The sequence below is a fragment of the Tachypleus tridentatus genome, chromosome 13 (genome assembly GCF_004210375.1).
Source record: "Tachypleus tridentatus isolate NWPU-2018 chromosome 13, ASM421037v1, whole genome shotgun sequence".
In the NCBI taxonomy this organism is placed as follows: Eukaryota; Metazoa; Arthropoda; class Merostomata; order Xiphosura; family Limulidae; genus Tachypleus; species Tachypleus tridentatus.
The window spans coordinates 89,249,974-89,273,820 of NC_134837.1; the positions used below are offsets into that span (position 1 = coordinate 89,249,974).

At 33.8% G+C, this 23,847-nt stretch overlaps 2 protein-coding genes across 10 annotated transcripts in view; one reads left to right on the forward strand and one right to left on the reverse strand.

The window, feature by feature from the left end:
• The window catches only part of LOC143240413 (vascular endothelial growth factor receptor 1-like), a 72,965-nt gene extending 53,047 nt beyond the window's left edge, over positions 1-19,918 (reverse strand). Inside the window, exon 1 of one of the 2 annotated variants that reach the window (XM_076482816.1) lies at positions 19,553-19,918. In XM_076482816.1, the coding sequence (XP_076338931.1) occupies positions 19,553-19,646 (94 nt within the window). In that variant the 5' untranslated portion in view covers positions 19,647-19,918. The remainder of the gene's footprint in view (positions 1-19,552) is intronic. The other variant, XM_076482817.1, reaches the window with a different exon arrangement.
• Positions 19,919-20,260: 342 nt separating this feature from the next.
• LOC143240132 (uncharacterized) overlaps positions 20,261-23,847 on the forward strand; it is a 134,522-nt gene continuing 130,935 nt past the window's right edge. For 7 of the 8 annotated variants that reach the window (XR_013021586.1, XR_013021587.1, XR_013021588.1 and 4 more), the window contains exon 1: positions 20,261-21,886. The gene's annotated coding sequence lies outside the window, so the exon portion shown is untranslated. The remainder of the gene's footprint in view (positions 21,887-23,847) is intronic. The other variant, XR_013021591.1, reaches the window with a different exon arrangement.

Here is a 23,847-nt window from a genome sequence, read left to right on the forward strand (position 1 = left end):
TCCTTTTCATAAACAAAATCTTCCCTTAGTGAAACTGTGTTAACTATCCAATAAAATTGAGCTTTGTTAAATGACCTTACAAAGCATCTTTTAAACAATTTTCCAAATTTTTTTCCCACAACTAATGTAAGATTAATAGGTCTACAATTACTGGGACAATTGTTATCACCCCCTTGAAAAAAGGAGTGACATTAGCTAACTTCCAATTCAGAGCTAACTACCAACTGTTCAGGAACTGACAAAAAATAGTAGTAAGTGACTCACATATCTGATTTTTAATGTACTTCAAAACTCTTGGGAGAAATATTATCTGGCCAAGGAGATTTACTGTTCTTAAAATTTCCCAGTTTTTCTTAACTAGTCATCTTGCTTGATCTCATTTCCATTTATCAACTGTTCAGAATGTGGAATACTGCTTAAATCACCATTATTAAAAACTGAATATATACCAAAGTTTACTAAAACCATTATCTAATCATCAGAGTCCTACCCCCATCATAACATTTTGTTTAACCTTAATATATTTAAAGAAATCTTTACCGTTACTTTTTACATTTTAAGCCAACTTTTTCTCATACGCCTTTTTTAATGTTTCCCATTTCACCAAATTTCTTGATCTTCTATAATCTGCTAAAGTCTCCTGTCATACCAGTCAATTTAAATTTCTTAAAGTTAAAATGCACTGCTTTACTTTTATTTATTAAATTTGTTATGAGCAAGCCTGTTTTTTTACTTGCAGTTATCCTTTTTTTCTTTAAGGTATATATTTAACTTGAATACTTAAAACTTTATCTTTTTAAATATTTTCCACACCCAATCAGTGTCTCCAAATAACTCGGCTGTCCAACTCACAACAGATAATTCTTGTCACATCACTTCATACTTTGCGTTTCTTGAAATCTGTGACAAAAATATCATTATTCTTTGTCTCCATATGCAGCAAAACATTGAACCTAATAAAGCAATGATCAGTTGCACAAGATGATCTTCAATTTCCACCCTCTAGATCATTGTTGTGTTTGAAGTTAAAAGTAAATCTAAAATAGTATTGTTTCTAGCAGGTTCCATTATCAACTGGTGAAGAAAGCCATCCTGAACAGCTTTCAAAAACCTTTCTCCCTCATGGTTGGACTTTAGCACTTCTCAATCTATATCCATGAAGCTAAAATCACCCATAATTACGATTTCATTAACAATTGATTCTTAATCTCATGGCAAAGTTTCTCACTAATTTCTTCAGTATCATTTGATGATTTGTAACAAATTCCTACTAAAAGTCATTTCCCTCTATATTCACTAATAGAAACTCAAACAGACTCAATCTCTTGCTATTATCTATGATATTACTTCCAAAAACAGTAAGATACACATTAGTATGATGTAACCTCACTTCAGCAGATATGTATCTGTTTAAACCTTAAACAGCAGGAATGTTATAGGTAGCAGCATCAATTGTTGATAGCTGTCATTTAAAAGTTAAAAAAACCACTATTAGATGACAGTCCAACCAAAAGTCTTAAAAGAGTACCCAACTTTAAACAATTGGATGACTGAAATTGGAGGGGAATAATTGTAATCTAAAAATAAATTCAAATTCAAAGCAATCAACAGTAGTTTTTTGAAATATATGACAAAAAAGAAAATGGTATAGTGGTCAACACCTAAAATGAAACATACTTGTGACCAATAAGAGTGTAGGTGTTCAGTCAGTGGTGTTGAAAATCTACAAAAAACTGATAGCATCCTGACTGTTGATAGGTGATATAAAATTGCTATCTACCACACCATCACCCTACCCCACAATTCCAACACACACACACAAAAAAAAACTTGTTGGAAAAAAATTATCTTCCAACAAGACACTGATTCCATGCATACAGCAAATGCTGTAAAATAATATCTAGTACAAAAAACAGGCAGATGGAAGACTTGCAACCATGGCTTGGCTTGCTGAAATTCTCATTATGAAAATTACTAACAGTTTTGTGAGTTTATATGAAAAAATGAACCAGGCTGAACTGGGTAAAGTAATATAGAATTTTGGGGAAGATATTTGAAATCATATATATTGATACACTTATGGTATCATACAAAAGAGATGTAATGCTTTATTTCAATCAAATAAAATTTAATAGTGTATTATATAACTTGTCCAATTTTCTTCTGTATTTTTTGTAATAATATATTGTACTGATAAGATAATTTCTAATTAGTTCAGTTACTCATTGTTTGTGGCCCCTTCAGTGGCTCAGCAATATCTCTGCAGATTTACATTACTAAAAACCAGGTTTTGATGCCCAAGATGGGCAAAGCACAGATAGTCAACTGTGTAACTCTGAGTTTAACTTCAAACAAACATTGTTTATGATTTCATATTACCAATACTTTAAATCATATGCAAAACTAAGATATGCTGCTACATAATATGAACTGGTTTTATTCATGTAAATTTCAATTGAGACATTATAAATAAATTAGGTGTTGTTCAAACAACTGAAAAAAAATAAAATTTTAATTTTCCTTTTCTAAACATAGTTGTCACTACTTGAAAATCTACAACACATATGCCTTCAAACATTACTTTCAAAAAATTAGTTGTAGAAACAAATGTAAACAAAATTAAAGATTAATAGAAGAAGAAACATGATCTACAACTTCACAAAATTTATTTTACAAATACTGAAATTGCTCGAAAATTTAAGATACACATGTTTTTAAATATTACTTTTACGTTCAGATTTGCACCAAGCTATATCCCACACTCTCCAAGAAAAGTTTTTGTTTAATTACATAAATACATGTATACATATAATTAAGGACAACAAGAGATCTATTGATCTATTTAGATTGTCCCATCCACTAAATTTAGCTTTATGATAAAAATAAAACTCTTGAATTTAGCTAGCCCTTATCATTAAAACATTCACCAATTTCTTCCTCTAAACTCTCTTACATTTGCTGCATCCACAAAATTTTAAGGCAACTCATTCCAAAGGCCAAACCACCTGTTAAAAGATACAAATGTCTTAGCTATCCCATAAAAGTTTACATTTTTGTCTCCTAGTTTTAAGTATGAAAAAAAGATGTTGCAACAACACTGTCACTTCCTTTAACAATCTTAAACATTTCAGTCATACCCCCTCTAACTTTTCTTTTCTCAAGAGAGTCCCCCAATGGCACAGTAATATGTCTGTGGACTTACCTTACTAAAAACTGGATTTCAATGCCTGTGGAGGGCAGAGCACAAACAGCCTACTGTGTAACTTTGTACTTAATTCAAAACAACAATTTCTCAAGAGAAAATCTGAGTGACTAGCAGAAATGCTGACCTATTAATAGTTGCTTCTAATGGTAATTATTAATCATAGTATTCATGTCGCATTGTAAAAAAAAATATAAAAAACATATTTTCTAAAAACGTATTTGTCTTTGGGAAGTACTGCATTAGAAAAACTGTTCAGCTTGTGTTTTTCAGTCTTATGAAACTCAATGCATCAAAGTATTTCAACGAACAGAGCTGGCCTGGCATGGCCAGGTGGGTTAAGGCATGCGACTCATAATCTGAGAGTCGTTGGTTTGCATCCCTGTAGCACCAAACATGCTCGCCTTTTCAGCCATGGGGGTGTTATAATATGACGGTTATTCCCACTATTCGTTAATAAAAGAGTAGCCCAAGAGTTGGCAGTGGGTGGTGATGACTAGCTGCCTTCCCTCTAGTCTTGCACTGCTAAATTATGGTCTGCTAGCACAGATAGCCCTCGAGTAGCTTTGCCCAAAATTAAAAAACAAACAAAACATGAACAGAGCTAAATATTTTGCTGATATAAACTTTAATACTTACACATTAAATGTGCTAACTTTTATTGAAAAAATAACAGTTATTTTAAGAACTCCAGTTTTTAGTACAACTTTTAAAAATTACATCAATAACGATATAATCAAACCTGGTGATAATGTCGTATTCTTGTTGTGTGGAAAGTACCTTTACTTAAAATTGTGCTCTTATAAGGAAACAGTTTTTGCGCATACCATAGTTAATTTTCTATTTGTCTGAATCTTGAACACCAAAAGTGTGAAATATATTGATGAATTTTTGTATGTGGTGCCATTCAATAGATGGCGCCAAATTTCATCACTCACCACTTTGGCATTGAGATCTTTCTTAGACATCAGTGCAACAGAAAGTACAATTGTATTTATTATTTCAGTCACATACATACATGGATAAATACACAGATGGTCACGCCATTGCTTGAATATAAAAATATATAAGCGTGTTCTTGTATGCCCTCAATTTTTTAAAAAAATTTAATGCGATTGAACCTTGAGCCATTTTAACTATAAATATTGCATATACTGAAGTAAAAAACAAGTTTTCATACATATGTTGTAGCTATATATGGCATGAAAAAGTGGTCAGACCATGGCTTCACTGGCATTACCACTTCTAACGGCTCTGCTAGTATTCATCCTCTGAATCTTTTCCAACAATTCAATGTTCTTCTTAAGGTAAGGGACCCAAGACAGACACACAATATTTCAAATGTGTCCCACCCAATAATTACATTATAACCTATTCAAACTCATATTCGACTATCATACAACCTAAAATCCAACTTGCTCTGCCACTGGCAATACATATGACTTGGATGAAATAAGCCTCATCAACTAGAATTCCATGAACCTTTTTCTTCATTATTGTTGAAATTAGCTATGCGAAACTTATAATTAAAAAACCCAACTAATATTTGTCAACAACTCACCAATAATTAACAATAAACAGCAGTTACATTGATTGCGGTCTTGTACACTAATAAAAAGATTAATGTCACTAAAATAAGTAAAAACTAGTAAACCAGTTATTACTTATTTTCATTATTCCAACAAACACTCGAAATTATAATTAAACCACCAGCCACCAAAACAAATAAATTAATCAAAATTATTTGTTACAGTTATAATTGCTTTCAATTATTCCAAAAATTAATCAAAATTTCGATCCATTAATCTAAAAATTAATCAAGTAACTGAAATTTGGGTTTCCATTTTTAACGGAGTGTGAATATTTTATCCATCTAATTAATGTATTTGTTTGTTATTAAGCATAAAACTACGTAATGATTTGGGTTGAGAGAGATGCCTCTTGATCCGAGGGCGTTGTATCCAATTCCATTTGGCTATAAACTTCCTTGTCTTGTGTTTGTTATTGCAAAACCTACTAATGCTAATGACTACTGTCAACTAGTTTTACTCTACAGCACCCAGGAGAGGAAACCAAAAAATCTATACACACACGCACATATATATAAATACACACACACACACACACACACACACATATTAATCCCCATCTTTTTTGTTCCAGAAATTAATAACTGTATTATTTGACGTTGTATAAGCAAAAACAGGTTTATGGAAAATGATCCAGCGGTTAAACCACCACCCTTTTTTCCATTCAGAAATTAATAATTGTATTATTTAATTTTGCGAATGCAAAGAGTCCGGATTCCCAGCTTCCATCTTTTTTCAGGAATCAATAAATGCGCTATTTAATGTTGTATAAATAAGTAAAAATTTTCAGGGGGAATAGTGAATCTTTCTCCATATTTTTAATAAATTAATTAAACAGCAACCAAGCATCCTTACACCACTATATAGTAGCAAAATGACACATTAGGTGTCAGTGTTTTTGAATGATTGGTGTTAGCCATCCTACACATTTCTTTTTTTAAAACAAGTTTTCTTTATTTATACATATAAAAACAAATTGATTGGTTAGATGGCTTCAAGCGAAACCTTTACGTTCAAATATCAATATTGTAAACATTTTTGCATCTATTTTATTCATAGGTGATCATATTTAGAGCAAATTATTTGAGTATTTCGAAAAATATGAATAGCATGATATTTTAAATTAATATCTGTTAAAAATAACATCAACTATTAGAAACCGAAGTGGCTTAGTGGTTACAATATTCGATTCTCGTTTAGAAAATCTGCGTTCAATCCTAGTTCAGTCGGAATCTCATCCTTTATATATATACATAAATGATCGACCATATTTTCAGCAAGCTCTTCCAGTTGAGATATTGGTTAATATTTGAATTAAAAAATGGCATGATTACAGGATTAAGCTACCTTAGTTCTTCACTTTAACTGAACGCTTCTAACATCATATATGAAATAAATTCTAAATGAAAATTTCTGAATCAAGCTAAGAATACTTCAGAAACAGTGCAAGGGAAAAAAAAACGTCGCTTAGGAAGACAAAGAAAAAATAGATGGATCAAGAAATAGTAACAAAAATTAAGACAACAGGAGCAGAGGGAAAACAACTGATACAATCATATGTATCTCCTGAAGAAATAAAGCGAAGACAAAATTATGCTGAAAGACACGTAAACAACTTTTGGCCCCCCCTATGTCTTTCACACGCGTTCAACTGGTACATCAACTAGTTTATAATAACACTCTGCTTTCTTACATCTAGTGATCTAACGTATTTCCCACAACTACAAAGCTCTTTATATGGCCTTGTCAAATGCTTTCTGAACATCCAGGTACATAAAATCCATAGCCGTACCCTGATCATGGATAATAAAAACCTCTTCTAAGAATGTAATTTTATATATATATATTTTTTTTTGCCTTAGTGAGACCCCATTGACTATCAAACAACATTTTAAACATCATTAAATGATTTTAAAAAGCATCTTTTATTAGATTTTCCAAAACATATCCCACCACTGATGCAAGATTAATAGGCCTATAATTACTAGGACAATTTTTATGATCTCGCTTGAAAAAGAGGAGTACACATCAGCTAAATTAAAACCTTTTGGCACTTGCCCACTATTCAAGGACATACACAAATCATTAGTAAATGACTCACGTATCCAATCCTTAACCTTCTTCAAATCCCTTGGGGAAATATTATGTGACCCAGGAACATTATAATTCTTTAAACTTCTGGATTTGTTTTTAATGAGCTCAGAGCTAAAATGTTTTTGTTTTAATACAAAGTTCATACTCCAGTTTTCACTTCATAGTATAAAAAATATTCTAAAAGAACAACAAATCATTTTTACGGAAACAAACATAAGATCATTGGCAATTAAAACCGACAATGAGTTCTAGTGCAGCTTATGAAAGTTAAAATTACATGACTAAAATTGAAAATAGTAGTATCAGCCAGTAAAATTAATTCTAAACAAATGTATGCTCAAACAGCAACCTTACTCAAAACGCTACCATATTAGTAAAGCAACTTAGAGCAGAAGAATCAAGAGGACAAAAGTTTTATGGGTGTCAATATTCAAACTTCAAAATGGTGGTATTGGTTGATACTTCATTTGACGATGCATTAGTTACTAAGAAAATGAAATTTCAATAACAATAGAAATCAAGTATATAGACGATAACATCAACAGTAGGAGCAAAGATGACTGCCAATGTTCTGTCATACGGTGCAATTTTTGACAACATAAACTACAGAAACAACAATAATGATGTAAAAATAGTAAAACTCAAACAACACTTCCTAAATGTGGATTGGAAGAAATTCCTCAGCTGCATGGCTCTTTCGACCCAGAATTATCCACTTTTCAACATACAGGTTTTTACTTAATGACATGTTAAAAATAACGAACTTTGCGCGATTTGGCAAATATACATATTGCGTTGCAACCAAAAACATACACATAAAGCTAATAAAAAGAAATCCAGCTTCAATTAATTTAATCTTTTGTTTTATAAAGAACAAAAAATTAGCATTTCATTATTTCAACCAAATGATAAAAGAGACTGTGATAAAATGTTTCAGTTCGAAAACCTGAAACGTACAAAAACTCAAACGAGTTGTTCAACACAACTTCACTTGCAAAGGAACACAAGGTAAAAACCCATTCTGCTGTTTTACTTCAAACGTTGATGTTGAAAATAGTATTATTATATAACCAAAAGGTATTTAATTCATGATATACTGAACTGCAGTTTTAAGGCTCGCTACCTAATATGGTGTTGAGAATGTTATATTAAAATTATTTTTGAACTATCAAATTAGCCAGTCACGTGACAACCACAGACGATATAAATAAGTAGCGTTTGGTATTTTATAGGTATTATGACATCACTGAAAACTGACTACTTTTGGGAAAGATACTGGGTGATCCTTTCAAACGCAAAATATTAATACTCTTAGATCACAAAGATGTATTCCTAATCGGGAATTTTGAATTTCTAAGTTAGAGATGTCGTACACTTGAATGAAATTTTAAATAACGTGAATAGACCCAAAGTAAGATATGTTCTTTCCTAAGACAAGAATGAGTAAAGTATAACAGTCCTCCAAGTTACACAATACGACAGCTTGACAGTAGTCTATTACAAAGTTGTGAAGTTTGCAAATGGTGACCATATTTCTTTGCCGACATGCAAAGCTACTCGAGAGCTATCTGTACTAGCCGTCCCTAATTTAGCAGTGTAAGACTAGAAGAAAGGCAGCTAGTCATCACCACCCACCGCCAACTCTTGGGCTACTCTTTTACCAACGAATAGTGGGATTGACCGTCACATTATAACGCCCCCACGGCTGAAAGGGCGAGCATGTTTGGTGCGACAGGGATTCGAACCCACGATCCTCAAGATACGAGTCAAGTGCCTTAACCGCCTGGCCCATGCCGGGCCCACAGCAAATGAATTGTGTGATAGTGCTAGTCAAGACAGTAGATAACTGAAATCACTGTAATGTTTTTTGAATTAATGTAGGGCAATGCATCGCGGCATAGGTTGTTATTAAAGATTCTTTCTCCATCAAGGCGGAAATAATTGACAAAAACGTTCAGATGCATTCTTGCCTTTTTAAATGAATTAATGGACACAATAAATACCATGAGAAAGTCCTTGACATCAGTGTCGCACCTAATGACCTTACTCACATGGAGTCGTTAGCAGCCATAGATAATGAATATAATGTTCTTCACATGATGCAAAATAATTTAATACAGCGGTTCTCAAACTTTTAAATGCAGCCTCAAAAGACATGCTGCTAAGACCTGCAAACAAAAGCCTTTACTTATAGCAAGAATAAAAGTCAGCTAAAAGAGAAATAATTTTAGTGTCAGTCTATTTCATTTGAAATTCAGTTAGTCTCAGATTAAAAAACTTTCCTTGGGCTGTAACACAAAAGAGGGTTGACTAAAATAAACTTTCACAAATCACGACCCACTTGAGCATCCAAGTAATTTTCTAGAACGCATACTCAAATGGGGAAAAATGCTAAATTACTGTTTTAACATATTTTAATAAATAGTACTTGTTTTCATTCGAAACTAATTCTCAAAACTAACACTCATGTGTGAAGGGGTTTTAATGTCAGCAAAGCCTGCAAAGAAAATATATAAATTGATATTTGTTGATTGCATAAGTATTCCGCTCCCTAACTCAGTACTTTTTGGACGCACCTTTGGTAGCAATTACTGCTGTCGGACTTTTTGAACAGGTCTCTTCCAACTTTGCACAATGAAATGGTGCAATTTTTGGCAATTCTTTCTTACAAAATCACTTCAGTTTTGTCAAGTTCGTGTGGAGATCGCTGATGGACTGTAATATTGAAGTCTCGCCATAAATTTTCTGTTGTAAAGTCAGGACTTTGATTGGGTCACTACAGGAAAATATTTTTTTTCTTTCATAACCACTCCAGTGTAGCTCTGACCTTGTACTTCGGGTCATTATTCTGCTGAAATGTGAATGTTCGACCCATTTTTAGATTCTTGGCTACATTAAACAGGATTTCCTCTAGGATTTGCCTGTACTTCTCATCATCCATTTTCCACTCAAACCTAACAAGCTTCAAAGTTCCTGCCACCATCATGACAGTTGGGGTGTTGACAAGCTGATGTGCTGTGTTGGACGTGTGCCAAATGCAACGCTTTAAGTATAGATCAAAAAGCTCAATTTTTGTCTCGTTTGACAACAAAACCTTCTGTAACATGTTTGCAGTATCATTTACATGCTTTGGCACAAACTCCATATAAATTTTAAGATGATTATTTGTCAGTAATACTTCTTTCCCATACAGGCTAGCTTTGTGTAGGGATCAGGATATTGTCAATATGTGAACACCCCCATCTCTGACTTGGAACTTTGCAGATCTTTCAAAGTCACTATTGGCTTCACAGAGGCATACTTATGCAGTTACCTGCCTGCCCGACTGCTTAGTTTGAATCCAACCTGATCTGGGTAGTGACTAGATGGTATGAAGCACACTCCACTCCTTGACGGAGTTCACCGTACTCGAAGAGATAATTAGCGAATTTGAATTTATCCCTGACTTGTTTGGAAAGCTCTTTAGTCTTGATGGCTGGTCTGTCGTATCACTATGTGAATTGCAGCTTTGATGCATTTAGTCCGAAGTCAAGTAAACTACATTGATTACACATATACAAAGACAATTACACTAATTTTGTGGCCTTTCAAAGTAGGCGCAGATAACCTAATTGCTTTGTGCCATAAAACGCCAAACCAACCAACCTTTCAAAGTAACCTTTTGCACCGTGAACTGGGTTGTCTTAGCAATTTACCCTTATGCAATTGGGAATATTCTAATTTTCTTTGAAAATCTAACTTACTTATACATTATCAGCATTTTTTGTTATTTTTAAAGTTTTCAGATTGGAGTAGAGTGTGTACATTCTAAATATAAGTTCCCGTTTGCAAGTTTCATGGCTGCAAGCTCAGTCGGCAACAAAACGTAGAAACTTGCAGAGGATGGATACTCTTGCAAGGCATGTGTGTGTTTTATGTATTATATTCTGCGATTTACTCCAGCACCTCTTGTGGCCCGCCAGTAATTACCGAGAGACTCACAGCTTGGGAATCATTGATCTAAAGTTTATAGCACCTGACTGCAAAATAAAAACAACACATGTGGCTTTAGAACTTCCAAGCAGTCTATTAGAAAATATACGGAGGTTTTGTAGAAAAACAATAACAACAAGTCATAAAAGAAATTTTAAAAGCAATATTTTAACTGATCGCTTTATTATTTTGTATTTCGTCAGTATTTTTAACTCCTTTCTTTACTTATATCAGAAAAATCATTATATGTTCATAATAATAACTTTCATATCAAATTTAACCGTGTCCTATTATTCAAAAAATGTGTTATTATTATATAGATTCTTTCACCCCCTATTAAGTATTTAGTTAATTGGAAATAAGCATAACACCTGGTGAGAAACGTTTACAATTATACTACTTTCAATACTCAATTACATGTGCCACATTTCATCGATTAGCTAACACTTTAGTGAAATAAAACAATATAAATGCTATATACGTGCGCTGATAATATAACAATATTCCTTGCTTTATTATGCTTCGCCAGAAGATATCCAAGCTAATGATTCAGTTCCGAAAATGTAATTCAATCATTAAAAATAGCTTACAACTAAAAGATGTTATTTTTATCTGCCCCAAACTTGAATATTCTGAAAGACATTTAAGTATTCAAAAACTAAGGAACAAATAACATAATTAAAGAGATAAAGCGTTTGTTTGTAGAATATTTGGTTAAGTCACTGCCATCGTTGTTAATACATTAGAAAATCAAAATCTGTAATATAATCAAACTCACAGTTCTGTTTCAAAAGGTTGACTTAAGTGGTTAAAAGTCAAGGTTAGATAAACAGTACTATAACAGAAGTGTTGCGTGTGATTTACAAAATTTCATATGATTCTACAAGCAGTGAGACAGAGAAGCATACAAATTCGAAGTAGAAAATTCCAGTGATGCTAAACGCCCGAATTAAAAAGTGCTTTTTAATTGTGCATTCACAGTTGCTAAATCAATAAAACCAAAGATGTCATAAAACAATATATATTCACAGTTTCCTTTTTAATTTTACTCTCTACAAACTTTTGCTAAACACTATTTACTCCTACAGGAAGTGTTATTCTATTTGAAACGGAATTAATGGATCATTGGACCTGTTCTCACACAGTGGCCCGGATTTCCGTTTCATGGTTGCGTAAATATTGCCATCAGCATAGGAGTGGGGAAAAAAATGACAGAGTAAGGAAAGGTTATCTTATTCTTGACTTTTCACTTATAACTCCATACAGTGGCGCTGCCTATAATACTAAAAAAGTTTGAAGCAGAACAGAGAGGACAATCAAATATTCACTCGACCGTTTTTGCAAATATCATTGAATCAGCTTCACTTAACGTCAAATCATTATTAAAAATTAAAAAAGAGAGAATTCACTCACATGTTAAAATAACGTCCTTTTTATTATGACTTTGTTTCCCATGTCTCAAGTTTTTCAAAATTATGTATGCTATATTCTAGGTACTACAAAATATATATTTAAGTATAAAAAAAACACCTGTTGACATGTTTCATAACAACTTTTATGTTGTTAATTTGATAAAGAACTGCTTGTGATTGTAATAATTTCTTGAGGTCAGTAATTATTTAATGTTTAGTATGTTCTCCAATGCGCAAGGGCAATCTGAAAAAGTTATAAGACTAAAATTCAGTGATCAATCTCTGCTGCGATAACACACATTACCACTATGTGCATCTTGGCTCTAATGTTTGTTGTTATACGCAGAGCTACACAATGGATTATCTGCGCTGTGGCCACCATGTGCATCAAAACTCGGTTTTAACGTCTTAAGGTTTCAGTTTCCGTTGAGCCAACAAGAGGTAGGCGCTTATAGTAACAAACGAACAAACGCCATTTGCTGATTCCATATTAGCAACTCATTTTGTATCAATATACAAACACACTATATGGCCAAAAAAAAAGTATGTGGACACCCGACCATCACACTCATAAGAGCTCATTGTACATCTCATTCCAAAACCATAGGCATTATTATGGAGTTGGTCCCCCCTTTGCTGCTATAACAGCCTCCAGCCTTCTGGGATGGCTTTTCACTAGATTTTGAAACATGGCTGCGGAGATTCGCTCCTATTCAACCACAAGAGTGTTAGCGAGGTCGGGCGAGAAGGCCTGGCTCGTAGCCAGCGTTCCAATTCATCCCAAAGGTGTTCGATGGGGTTGAGGTCAGGGCTCTGTGCAGGCCAGTCAAGTTCTTCCACACCAACCTCGGCAAACCATGTCTTTATGGACATCGCTTTGTGTACGGAGGCATTATCATGCTAAAACAAAAAAGGACCCTCCTCAAAGTGTTACCACAAAGTTAGAAGCACACAATTCTCTAAAATTCCATTGTATGCTGTAGCATTAAGATTTCCTTCACTAAAACTAAAGAGCCTAGCCCAAACCATTATTCCTCCTCCACAAAACAGTTGGCACTATGCATTCAAGCAAGTAGCGTTCTCCTGGCATCCACTAAACTCAGACTCGTCCGTTAGACTGCCAGATAGTGAAGCGTGGTTCATCACTCCAGAGAACGCGTTTCCACTGCTCCAGAGTCCAATGGCAGTGTGCTTTACAACACTCCAGCCGACTTAAGCTTGTGTGCGGTTAGTAGCGATAGCGTCCGTTATCCTGGTCTTTAGCTCCTTGGTGTGCGATATACGATATCCCTAACATATCCCAAATGTATTTCCTATACTGGTGTTTGTAATCACGCTGCTCAACAGTCATATACTTATTCGCAGCCAGCCAAATTACGCACTGAGCCTTTTCTTGCATGGTTGTTCCAGACTGCCATTTTACAGGGTAATACTACTAACCTGAGTGAAAAAAATACACACACACACACACACACACAATACAATAGAAACCGTTTGAGTTGGGCTACAAGATATTGAAAACTGCGTGGTTGTATTTCCTTGAGTATTTAATTTTTAGATTTTAAAATAGGAAAGATAATGTCAGACCACATGTATTGTTGTATCAGTTGTTGTTGTTTTTTTATTGTTGAGCGGATTCTTCTGGATAATCTGACAAAGAATAAGAATGCAAAACCCAGTCCATTTAATTATAAATAAAACATTTTATTTATTCATAGACAAGTTTTACTCTTCCACAATATTTAAATACCTCGTTCCTCAAGCAACAGGCGTAGCTCAATAATTCCATTTGCTGCTAATATTTTTATTCCTAAGTTGTATCTGTATCTCTGTTAACTATATCACAAAAAATGTAATACAGTTTCTGAGTGCAATAACATTCACTGGAAATTCCATTTTACAATTTACTCATCATTTCTCTTACTATTTAATAATTTCTTTTACGAAACCATTAATTAAAATACATCGTCATCTAGTATGCATCGTCGCTTAAGGCGATATACTCTAAAAGCAAAAATCCATGCAAAAAAGCTTCATGTGACATACGTCTCTTACGCTGCCATTAAAAAGTGGCCTTGCTCGAAATTGATATCTCGTGGCGTTAATCTTGCAAGATCTACAATGTGTTAGATATACAAACACCATAACAAAAATGCTAGTATTAAGCCTTCGCATAACTCACTATCGATTAGATATATCATATTTCCCAGTATTTTCTGACATATGTGGTTATAAATCAATAGTACACGCGCAATCCAACAAGAGTCTAAAATGTTTAAGAACTTAATATCATTTTTCCGCATGAAAACAAATAAATATGAATGTTGTTATTATATTGAGGAAGTGGGGTTTTTTTGTCTTTTTTTTTTTCAGTGTACAATCCAAATGCACATTAGACATTCGGCCCAAGGAATAAAGGGAGATAAAATTAAGCAAAATGTTGGACAATAGTATGTAATAAAAGTTGGATTACAGAAAAGAGAAAAAAAAATAATAAAGTTCAGATTATCAGATATAAAACAGTTAATAAATAGACTGACTGATAAGAGTAATGCACATTCAGAACTTTTCCTAGATTTTTTTTCAATTGCACGATTATATTTTAACCATCATTTTTTAATGCGTGACACGACTTATTGTACCTCATATATACAGGCCAAGTAAAAAATGATCAAAACAGAGAAGAATATTCTAGTAAATAGATTTATTTATCAATTCTGAAATGTAATTTTATAATATTAAATATGTTATTTTAACATTTATCCACTTGGATTTACATGATTTTTCAACTCTACAAATATTTTTCCAAATGCAAATTTGTGATTAACTGCACACTAGGAAAACTCCTGCACTTAAGAGAGCTGTAACAAATCAAAACCAGTGTTTTATCTTTTTTCTCTTAGTATCGTACTATCTATCACCCAACCGAAGACCACCTGCCTAATGTCAAATTTAAGATCAGGATGTGATGTGTGTATTTCGCCTACAGATGTATAAATAAAGTTTGTGTGCTCATACGTATCTTTTCCCTACACCTGTATTTATGACGACATTGAAAACTGTCCTCCGAGCACAAAAAGATAGAAGTGTATAAAGTTTTACATGTAATAGGTGGGTAAGGTCCACAGGAAGTGGCATTTCAGCTACGTAACGGAAGTTCATAATTTTTTTATGGAAATAACTGAAGTCAGCAAATATTTTATGTTTTTCTCAATGGATAAGATTGACGACACTGCAGTTTGGTAACATTATGCTCTAATTAACTAGATCATTAATAAAATAACACTTATGTGAACTCAAGCTATAAATGAAAGTTATAAAGTCAAAATAGAAAATGTCGTCATTGATGAAGTATTTTACTGATAAAAATATTCCTCTGTAGCCCAGTGGTAAGCTTAAAGGCTTATAATACTGAAACTTGTGATTCGATATCCACTGCGAAAACAGCGCAGATAGCCTATTGTATAGCTTTGCACCTAAACCAAACAAATAAAGGCCCGGCACGGCTACGTGGTTAAGGCACTAGACTCGTAATCCGAGGGTCGCGGGTTCGAATCTTCGTCACACCAAACATGCTCGCCCTTTCAGCCGTGGAGTCGTCATAATGTATAATGTGACGGTCAATCCCACTCTTCGTTAGTGAAAGAGTAGCCCAAGAGTTGGCGGTGGGTGGTGACGACTAGCTGCCTTCACTCTAGTATTACACTGCTAAATTAGGGGCAGCTAGCGCAGATAGCCCTCGTGTAGCTTTGCGCAACATTCAAAACAAATCAAACCAAATAATAAAATAAACAGAAACAAAATATCTACGTTTTAACTTAAATACATTAATGAAAGTCCTGTAAAAATATTCTTTTTTTGTAATACAAAGCTTAATGATAATAAATAAGCGTTAATAGTTCTGTACATAAAACAATAACATATATTAAGTCAGGTTCTTGTTTTTCCAGTTGTTCCTCGTTTCAAAATGGCGGTTTAACTACAACACAGATAAGACACACAATAAATGTTCTGAATAAATAATAAGAAAAAATGCAGACCATCGTTCCGAAAGGCAAAATGAGCCCCCAATAAAATAAAATAAAGCATGAGAAAGAGGCTGGAATTTCCACTATGAAAACGGTGCTGAGGCCTTTCGCAACCGTATTCTAAATATGACGTCATTATAGTTTTTGTTTTACAACAAAAGCCATACTTAATTCTGTCATAATCTAGCAGTTAGGTGGAAACCATTTGGCCAACTGTTATACCAGCTACTGTATGTCAAGAATACTCACAAGTTGTGAGTGTCAAAATGTAAAACTTTACACATTTTATGTAATTACTTTTACACTAGTGGTGCAGACTTCCACAGAAATAAACTTTGTCAACCTTTATTACCATTTACCTCCTGTGATCTAGATATCAAACGAATGCCTTGATAATAAATAGAACTATTTGCTCCTCCCTATTCTACTGGCTACTTTTTGTTCTGTTATGTGCATGTTTCAGTAAAACTACACAGGTTCCATCTGCAAATACACTTGCTATATCTGATATTAGCAAAAATCATTATTAGATAAACAGGAAAGGGAATCGCATTTTAACGTTGTGAAGCCGTCTCGGAACAGTACTAACATAAGTTAATATCTCTTCATGAAACTTGTATTGAAGATACTCTTAACAGTATTTCACCACCTACATAACACTTTGTATAGGGAGACATCCAGTAACACGGTTGCGTTTTAAAGTTTCCACTGACTGCAATGTTATCATTAGTCATAATTATCATTCCTAGCTGTATCTGTTAATGCACTTTTAAACTCTAAAAACAACAACGGTGAGCGAAATAATAGTGGTTTTAGACGTATGTCAAGTGTGGGTTTTCCACCGTGGCTCAAGTGACTAAGAACAATTTTCTTTAAACAATACACTTTATGCACGATATGACAACCTACGTGTCATAGAAAAAACATGCCTCTGAACATCAGCTTCCCAATTAAATTTTACTAGCACCGCTACACTTTAGTTTACCATTTCCACCCATATAACAGTGTGACACACCAGAATTATCCGACCTTGGCACATCAGAACTGTATGGGGCAGAAGAGTAGCGATCAGACACCATTGTTTGAACGCTGCAACTACCACTACTGATAATCTTAATGACCACTCAACGATGACAAAAACAAATAATATTACTCATTATAAGTTATTTGGTAATAGTAGGTTGCAAGCTATATTGGGGAATTGTGGGAACTATTGCTACCCCTATCTTTATTAAAACATCTGTGACCAGACTGTTGGCTATCACACCTGTTGACGAGAGGTAAACGAATATATCTGGGAAGCCTAAGAGATTTTTTTTTTTTACTTCGTCTATTCTGGATGTGATCTTGTTGTCTTACACTGAGATCACCTATACAATATTAAAGATGTATGAAAGATTTAATAATTACCATCGTAAATGATCTGTGGAATCTTTAGTTGTGTCAGCAATTTAATCATGTAATTAGTAGCTCTGAATCATGCATATATTTGTCTCGTGTCTAAAAAAGAAACGAGTTTGATGTTAAACCAAGGTGATTCTTATTTAATTAGGATGCCTTAAAAATGTTCAAAAATTTTAGTTGCATTTTGCTACAGTTTTCATGTTATCAGCATTTGTAAACTACAGTTCAGATGAGGTTTTTGAGAATTTAATATTTCCCTCCAACTGAGAAGAATTTAAAAAAAAGAGAGTAAAATATCCATTTACAGCTACGCCTTAATCCATAATAAATAAACTATTATAGTCTATTTCTTCTTGTTCTGTTACTTTCTTATTATGGTACACTTTTTCTTGAAAATAACGGAAACTAGTCACAGTTAAGGGCTCCAAGAAATATTGCTCATGTTTTTTATGCTTATATTTTTACCCATAAGCAACAGTGTTATGTATGAGCTCATATGTGTTTGTCTGTATGCATATATTTGTTTACGTCTTCTGAGAGGCACATCTTACGGAACCACAACGATATATCGTACACTGGTAAAACCCTTGCCGAGTGCAAGCAACTCTAACCTCAATTAACAAACGAGTTTTGTAATCTTCCTTCTTGAACATTACGCTACATAATGGCCTATATGTACTGACTGCCCATCGAAAATATCCAAACGAAATTTTTAGCTTTATAATCAGTCAGAACTACCGCTGAGTCATCGGGGAAGTTTTCTAATCCAACGAAATCCCCCCAAAACAAGTTTGACAAAAAGAAAATGACGAGGAAAACGTGGTAAAACGTAGAATGATAATTTTTTTTCGGTTTTCCTTTCCAATTTAGTACATTATTTTAAATAACTGTAAGTCGTAACCGCAGAATAGGTGAAAAGTAGCATATTCTATTAATAAATTAACTGTTAAACAGTAATTAATTTTTTTAAAAGTCTGTCGTCAAAATACTGGAATAATAGATCGAAACAAAGTTCGAAGGAAAAGTATTGTGTAACAGGAAAATGTAGACATATTCCAGGAAAAGACGTACAAGCTATTATTTTGTACCGGCTATTACAGATAAGAAGCGTTTATCAACAACTGACTTTCGAAAATATAAATTTAAAAAATTATAATACATTCTGTGCCAACATTCCGAAACTGTTTTCAACACACACGGGATAATATTTATAAAAGGGCAGAATAAAGTATTGACGTGTCTTCACAAATAATACCTTTCAAGGTATTTCCATCATTGATTTGATACTGGTTTGTTTTGAATTTCGCTCTAAGTTACACGAGGGCTAACCGCCCTAGCCATCCCTAATTTAGCAGTGTAAGACTAGAGGAAAGGCAGCTAGTCATCACCACCCACCGCGAACTCTTGGGCTACTCTTTTGCAAACGAATAGTGGGATTAACCGTAACATTATAACGACCCCATGGATGAAAGGGCGAGCATGTTTGGTGTCATGGGAATTCGAACCTGCGATCCTCAGATTAGGAGTTGAGTGCCTTAACCACCTGGCCATGCCGGGCCCTCTGAGTCTAACTTAAACATTCCAAGGTGAATAAAACAGTTTCTTCCCATTTATTATTATTACTCATCCTATTAGAGTATTTATTTTTCATTCAAAACTACACATAGTAATTTTGATTACAATATAAAAATCTTATCCAGTTATTAACTGGTCGTTAAACTTTAAATATCTTGCAAAGAAAACTTACTTATATCGCTCAGTCAGTAAGTGACAGTAACACTAACAATAGCAAGAACAGGGCAGTAGCAAGTTAATACATACACAAACTAGCTATACGTATATACTACATACCTTTAACTCCCACTAGTCTTTGTCCACAAAACAAACTAATGGTGTAGAAAACGTAAACAATATTAATCATTCTCTCCTCAAATATTGATGTCATCTCAGTCTCTGACCCTAAATGAAACTTGTCATTTACGAACAGCACTCAGCTACTATTTAAAGTAATATAGTATTTTGCGAATCGAACTGCTAGTTTTATCACACTTTTCTCATAATTTCAAACGTTACTTATTTAATAATCACTTTTCTAACGTACAGCACATGGTGTAACGACTTGTGCTTGCTTCGAGACTTCGTCGCAAATTACACGAAAAACTCGCTTTTAGATTAACAATCTAACGTCACGAATTATGATCATCCACACCACCTACCACTGAAATTTGTGAACACTGACAAAAGTTAGGTACTGGCTGTTCTTTTTACTAGAAAACCTCCACCCAGTTAACTCAACATTTGGCTTATTATGAAAGATTAGTATGAAAATTTTAAAAATAAAAACCTGTTCTAAAGCTAAAAACAAACAATGACATTTTATTATCTTTTTTTCTCAAATTATCAATACAATAAATATTATAAAAATTAATAACGAACAATACATATATATTGAGGTAGACGTGTGGTGTGACGTAATTATTTGCGAGAATACTGGAACGAATCTCAACTCATGACGTCAGAGTAAACTTGTTGCTTGTGTAATGATGAAAACGGTAGTATAACATCCATATTTTAACAGATTATCGGTTATTATAGTACATAATGCCATATGCAGATGATATATGTTCTTTAGATCAATTGTTTGAGATTATACCACCAAAAGAACGACCTAGTCAGTAGATATGTAAAGTGAATAGAATATACGGTGAATATGCATGTTTCTTTTTAATCAGAAGACTATTGTAGAATACCAGTGTTATTGGTATATACTGGCAAAATACAACCTATATTATTACTGAAAGGTAACTATGAGCATTTTAAAACGATGGATGCTGTAATATATTTATTTATGTGCATGCAGTGTTGTAGTGGTAAAATGTTTTTCTTCTGAGGCGTCAAATCGTAATACGTTTCCTAGCCTGGCCGAACGGGAACAGTGTTAGCATATTGTGCTATGTTTCTGGCGCTCGTGATTCACATTATTGACATTCCTAATAACAAGAAAAACATTTCGATGCGTTATTAAGATGACAGTCAAATCAAGTAGCCCAAGAGCTGGCAATGTGTGATGTTAACTAGTTGCCTTCCGTCTAACCTCTTATGCTAGAAAACCCTTGAGAAGTTGTACGCGAAATTCAAACAAAAATTCCGGTGATTGGATTAAACGTGCACATGTAAGCTATATTTCAAGCATTTAAATTATATTATCGATTAAATTTATATAACCAGCAGGCATAGGCAGTCTTACCTAAGGGCAAACTGGGCAATTGTTTGGTGTTACACACACTGAAGGGCTCATGATGCTATGCCTTTTAATCTACTTTTGAGTTTTTGTATCATTATGGGGCCCCATTTACTGAATTCTGCCCAGAGCTCCAGAATGACTAAGGCTGCCCTTGCTAGCATACATTTTTAAGCCATAAAAAATACAGTACTTTATATATACATAACATCTTCACATCATAAGATTTATATGGATATTGTTGTGAGCATTATTTTCATTGTTTTAGTTTGGATGTTTTCTAGAGGTTTGCGTGACGTTAAGATCAAGTAAGTTCAGGAAAATAATTCTACAATATATAGGAAATTCACAATTATTTCAACAATCTAATTATCTCCACTAATTTCTAGAAACCTGCGGTAGTTTCCGTTGAAATGTTTTTTTATTTAAAGTTAGAACTACTGGTGAAAGCGACTGCAACAATTATTAAAGAATAAATAAATAAGATTGTAATTCTTAAGTGGACCGGATTTCACAGTATTTTTACTAAATAATCAAAAAGAGCCCTCTTAACGATAAAATACGCCGCAAACATTTGCGTCAGAAATATGATTGTTTTGGTGAAAATAAAATATAATGTTGACTAAACGTGAGCGTCAACTGTTTAAGATTACAACAACACATGCAAATCTTGCTATAAGTGATGAAACAAATACAGAGGATCAAGAAGAAAGAGTCAAATAATCAGAAGAACACACAAGAATCGAAGAGAGGAGATGCAAGGAAAAGATAAATTGTTTAAAGAAGGAATTATGGAGGAATTATAACAATAAAATAGTTGGAGTACTAGAAGGCTGAAAGATTTGAGAAAATTAATGGACTACTGTTGAAGGAAAAAGAATGACTGGCTTCTGTATTGAGACCTTCTTAATGCCACCGTAGGAATTTGTGTAGTGCATATAAAGGTAAGAGCGGACTTGTACTAAAGCTCCAAGCTGTGTAATGTAGCGGATTTAATGTTATACGTTTATCTGAGTACTTAAGTGGGATGGCCCGGCATGGCCAGGTGATTAAAACACTCGACTCGTAATCCGGAGGTCGCGAGTTAAAATCCCCATCGCACCGAACATGCTCGCCCTTTCAACCGTGGGAGCGTTATAATGTGATCGTCAATCCCACTATTCGTTGGCAAAAGAGTAGCCCAAGAGTTGGCAGTGGGTGGTGGTGACTAGCTGTCTTTCCTCTAGTCTTACGCTGCAAAATTAGGGACGGCTAGCGCAGATAGCTCTCGGGTAGCTTTGCGCGAAATTAAAAACAACAACAACACAAAACTTAAGTGTGTTTTAGTCTGATGCATATGGCGTATGTTGTTGATGTGTTTATTGCCAGCCCCGCCTGTTCTCTAAATTTGTAGAAGTTTCTTGAGAGTAAGAATCAACAATATTTGTTTTACGAAAACGCTCGCGTGTTTTCGGACATTGTTAAAAGTTATAGAATCTCGCGTGATTGGTATATAAAACCGACACGCTGAATGACAGTTATTATTATTTGTCAGCTACAGTCAGTTGCCTTTATGTCTACCTTGTACTTTTAATGTATGTATCAGCTAGTTAATTACAGTTCACCAACTTACTGTTAACTGAAATCTTTCAATTTATATGACTTGAGTAATCGCTTGAATAAGCAATGTTATATATTTCAAAATTAAAATAAAAAAAAACGACCTTCCAATAACTGTATATGTACTTTCTTAATATGGCATCCAGCCAAATTTTAGCCATTACTACTTCATTATTAACTTCTATTATGTTGTTGAAAATTACAAAATGTCATATTATTTTTTTCCTTTAATTCATTATTCCAATTTTGAAAAGCTATGTCATTATGGAATATCATGTCTTTACTTCATTGTAATTATACTACACTGCTCGGATGCATATAAAATAATTTTATTTTTTATGTATAACTACTATTCTAGGTCATTCACACTTTTGATAAAACAATTTTCGGGTGATCTGCATGAGTTGTTTAACTCGTTAAAAAACGTTTTCTATTGACATGGAGAAAAGAAATATAACCAAGATATTTTATTTCCCTTTTATAACAAATCCTTGTTTATGAAAGTTTATATTATCTCAACAACAGTTCATTAGCTTTGGAAATTATAATTTATTATTTAACTAGTAAAATGTATATAAGCTCTTTATATTTCCGAAAATATTGTTTGTTTGTTTTTTAATTTCGCGCGAAGCTACATGTAGGATATCTGCGCTAGCCGTCCCTAATTTTGTAGTGTAGGAGGGAAGGCAGCTCTTTTACCAACGAATAGTGTGGTTGAGTGTAACATTATAACGTTGACACTGGCGAAAGGTCGAGCATGTTTGGTGTGACGGGGGGGGGGGGTAGAATATTGATTCTTCTTTTAAAGTCTTGTAAAATGTTGGCCTTCACCACTTATGACAGCAACTCATTCCATAAATCAATCATCTTGTTAAAAAATGTTGTTCTAGCTGGAACCTAGCGCGCCTTTCTTTTCCAAATCTTAAACTTGTACGTATAAAAATTTATTATTTTCAGATTGTAGTCATACTCCATGAATCACATAACAGAGTTTTCGAAAACAAATGGAAGTTTATCTCGTATAGGTTCACCATATATATTTGGATTTTGGCTTCAATTCGATGTAACAAAGAATCATTAACTAATAATAATCATAATAAGAAAGGCACCCATTCGATATTGTTTCCTTGCAATAATTCTACGCATGTATCAAACCTGTTTCCCTCGTGTGTTTTTTCATTATTATTGTGGGAACCCCTTACATTTTCATGAAACATGCAGTGCCGAACAATGTTCTTTCTCAGACAAAAATCTGATGAACAGTTTAGAACGGTATCTTTGATACAAATTCATTAGTCCTTTTTTA